This window comes from Penaeus monodon, chromosome 13, assembly GCF_015228065.2.
Source record: "Penaeus monodon isolate SGIC_2016 chromosome 13, NSTDA_Pmon_1, whole genome shotgun sequence".
In the NCBI taxonomy this organism is placed as follows: domain Eukaryota; kingdom Metazoa; phylum Arthropoda; class Malacostraca; order Decapoda; family Penaeidae; genus Penaeus; species Penaeus monodon.
Window position 1 is genome coordinate 562,136 of NC_051398.1, and position 4,022 is coordinate 566,157.

The following is a 4,022-nucleotide window of genomic DNA, read 5'->3' on the forward strand; positions in this document are numbered from 1 at the left end:
TGTTTGTTCCTTGTCGAAAGATGAAAGGCCGCGACATCTGCGTCCTGCCCAAGGAGAAGGGCTGCTTGCTTGGACGGAGGTGTGAAGTGTACATCCGGACTTGCTACGTATTGTTGACAGGTAGCATGTGCACATACGCCTGAACAGCTCGACAGCATGTGCGCATTCCTTAACCTTCTTGCATATCCATTAGCGTGTGTACGTCATGAGCAAAGTATAAGTTGTGTGCGTATGACTTCCAAGGATCCCGAGAACGGTCGTCTGGCGCTTTATTTTACGACACTGAATGAAACACGAAGGTGGACCTTGCCAGTGCCTATGTATTTATTTCTTGTTTGGAGAAGGGTCCTCGTGGGTGTGGTTTTGACTGTGTTTGCTTTCGTTTGTTGTTGTTTGTGTGTTGTTGTTGTTGTTTTTTTTTTACGTTTTTTTTTTTTTTTTTGGGGGGGTGGGGTTAACAGTAAAGAGTGTTTGTGTTTAATATAATTTTAAATTGACTGAATGAATTGCAAAAAATCTTAAAAGGTATGTATAGTGAATAATATACACACGCTGATACGATACGATAATAATTGCATTTATTGTAAAAGATAATAGTGATTCTGTATTGAATAATATCGGATGTAATCTGTATTTACAAAATCGTTATTGCATTATACATCATTCGTGTTACTGAATATTTTTCCAAATATCATTTGAGTATTTATAATGCTACCCGACAATCAATGGCACAGCTACCTAAAAAAAAAAAAAAAAAAAAAAAAAAAAAAAAAAAAAAAAAAAAAAAAAAAAATATATATATATATATATATATATATATATATATATTATATATATATATATATATATATATATATATATATACACACACATATATATACACCCTGTGTTTTGAGGGAATCTTAATCACCCCCATATTTACAAAAGAGAGCTTGTCATTACGATGTTTATCCATACTATCCACTACCCAATTCCGTAGCCATAGTATGAATACCCGTTTAGTCATAGATGAAAATACTATCACTACAACGGTGGTACATCTTATCAGGAAGTAACACAAGGGTTTAAAACGTCTTGAGGCAGCTATACTTGACATGTTTTATGCGTGTTGCCAGGTCGATCGTATTGGCAAACAACGGTAACACAGTTGGAGCGAAAATATATAAACCGAGAAAATACTACTGCATGTTATGCGAATAATGTTCATAGTGTACGAGAGAGAGAGAGGGGGGGGGGAGAAAGAGAGAGAGGGAGAGGGAGAGGGAGAGAGAGAGAGAGAGAGAGAGAGAGAGAGAGAGAGAGAGAGAGAGAGAGAGAGAGAGAGAGAGAGAGAGAGAGAGAGAGACATTACAAAAAATTATACAAACAATTATAACGAAAAATATACCGAGAATTAGAGAAATAGATCGTGCATCGGGGAAATAGGCCCAAAATGAGAGAAATAGACCAATAATTAGAGAAGGCGATGAAGACTTATAAGGAAGTGATCGAAAATTTGAAGGATAAAAAAAAGAGAATTAGAGGAAGAGACCGATAATTAGAAACACAGACCGACGATTAGAGGAACAGACCGAGAACCTCAGAAAAAGACCGAGAATTAGAGACACAAACAAGAGAGTAACAGAAACAAGGACGAGGATTAAAAGCAAAATTCCAAGCCAATACCACCATACCTGCATAAACAACACTCAACACACTACAACAGCACACAACACTCATCACATTTTACAACAAATCAACAACAATGAAAACGCAGGAAAATGACCCAAGAATAGGAACAAGGCAACACAACGCAGGAAAATGACCCAAGAATAGGAACAAAGCAACGCAACGCAGGAAAATGACCCAAGAATAGGAACAAAGCAACGCAACGCAGGAAAATGACCCAAGAATAGGAACAAGGCAACGCAACGCAGGAAAATAACCCAAAACCCACGTCATTCCAGAATAAAATTTTCTTCAGAGGACGCTCCGCCGTGACCAAAATTTCTTTTGTGTTTGTTGTGTGTTCTTCCAAAGCGTCTGCGGGCTCCGGTTGTTCTCTTTCGTTCACAGACGTTTTCTGTTCTTCTTCTGTTCTTGCGAGGGCGTGAACAGGCGGCGTAGGGTTGTACGAGTCTCTGCGAAGAACGTGGGAATAAATCACCCTTTTTATTATCATTATTTTATTATTATTATTTTTATCTTTATGTCGTTGTTGTTATTATTTTTATTGTTGTTATTATTATTATTATTATTATTATCATTATTATTATTATTATTATTATTATTTTGATTATCATTATTATCATTTCTATTATTATTACTATTATTATCATCATAATCATTATAATAGTAATAATAATAATAATTATCATTATTATAATTATTATCATTACTCTTATTATCATCATAAGCATTATAATAATAATCATTTTTTTATTACTGTGTGTCTGTCTGTGTTTTATTTATTGTGTCTGTTTGTTTATTTGTGCAACTGTGTGTGTGTGTGTGTGTGTGTGTGTGTGTGTGTGTGTGTGTGTGTGTGTCTGTGTGTATGTGTGTGCTCGTGTGTGTGTGTGTGTGTGTGTGTGTGTGTGTGTGTGTGTGTGTGTGTGTGTGTGTGTGTGTGTGTGTGTGTGTGTGTGTGTGTGTGTGTGCGCGTGTGCGTGTGTGTGTGTGTGTTTCTTCGTGTCTGTGAGTGTGCATTTGTTTTTGTGTGCCTTTGTATGTGTATATGCGTGCGCGCGTCCGTGCATGAATACCTGCTTGCATGCGTACGTGTATAAATCTATCTATGCATGTGCGCGGCTGTGTGTGTGTGTGTGTGTGTGTGTGTGTGTGTGTGTGTGTGTGTGTGTGTGTGTGTGTGTGTGTGTGTGTGTGTGTGTGTGTACATACATGTTGATTAAATCTACATATATTCTCACCGCGCGTTGTTCGAGATCCAAATGTTGGAGACGTAAAGAGACCACAGGAGAATCAGACATACTATACTACTCAGGCCAACCATGTAGACGAAAGCCCTCTGTTAAAATGATTATTGTTATCATCATTATTATTGCTGTTATCATTATCATTACCATCACTATTGCCATTATCGTTATTATTATTATCATCATCACTATTATCATTATTATTATTATCATTATTTAATCATTAGTAGCAGTGTCAGTTTCGTTGTTTTATTGCTGTACAAATAATTTCCTTTAAGATACGGTGAAGATATAATAGTAATAGTTATAATAGGTGTGCGTGAACAAATATTTAGAATATAGATAAATACAATAGTTAGCCCTTAAAATCCTGGTTTTCTAATATTGATTTTAATAGAAAACTTTTATTTAGGGTAACTAATCAAGTACAAGAAACCAATCGAAATACACCATAATATCAGATCAGAAACATAAAAGCAGCAAAAGAGAAGTAATATCCGCAGTAGAATTCTTTTCTACTCTGAATTACAGTTAGGAGTTGATTAACATTAGTTTTTTTTATGAATTAATGTAATGCAGATTAACTTTACCAACCTAATCAAACCAAAGTTGATTCACCACACTTTTCCATACTTAGTTCAATCGATCTGAAAGTAACTTAAGCCGTCTTTGGGAGAGTGAAATGCATTGGGATTTTGGCTAAATGACGTCATTAATCCTCATAAATGCTGATTGGCTGGTGAATTCACTGCCAGGCATAGGATGAGTTAGGGAAAAACTATCGAATGCTCAGAGACCCTCTCTCTCTCTCTCTTCTCTCTCTCTCTCTCTCTCTCTCTCTCTCTCTCTCTCTCTCTCTCTCTCTCTCTCTCTCTCTCTTCTCTCTCTCTCTCTCTCCTCTCTCTCTCTCTCTCTCTCTCCTCCTCTCTCTCTCCTCTCCTCTCCTCTCTCTCTCTCTCCTCTCTCTCTCTCTCTCTCTCTCTCTCTCTCCTCTCTCTCTCCTCTCTCTCCTCTCTCCTCCTTCTCTTCTCTCTCTCTCTCCTCCTCCCTCTCTCTCTCTCTCTCTCCTCTCTCTCCTCTCTCTCTCTCTCTCCGTCTCTCCCTCTC

General features: G+C 37.2%; 1 protein-coding gene across 1 annotated transcript in view; it reads right to left on the reverse strand.

Moving 5' to 3' along the window:
- Positions 1–3,011, reverse strand: part of LOC119579999 (alpha-(1,3)-fucosyltransferase C-like) — an 11,886-nt gene extending 8,875 nt beyond the window's left edge. The window contains exons 1-2 of the mRNA XM_037927843.1: positions 2,910–3,011; positions 1,937–2,120 (exon numbers count right to left, since the gene is read on the reverse strand). Coding sequence (XP_037783771.1) covers positions 1,937–1,941 — 5 coding nt within the window. The 5' untranslated portion in view covers positions 1,942–2,120; positions 2,910–3,011. The remainder of the gene's footprint in view (positions 1–1,936; positions 2,121–2,909) is intronic.
- Positions 3,012–4,022: the final 1,011 nt, after the last annotated feature.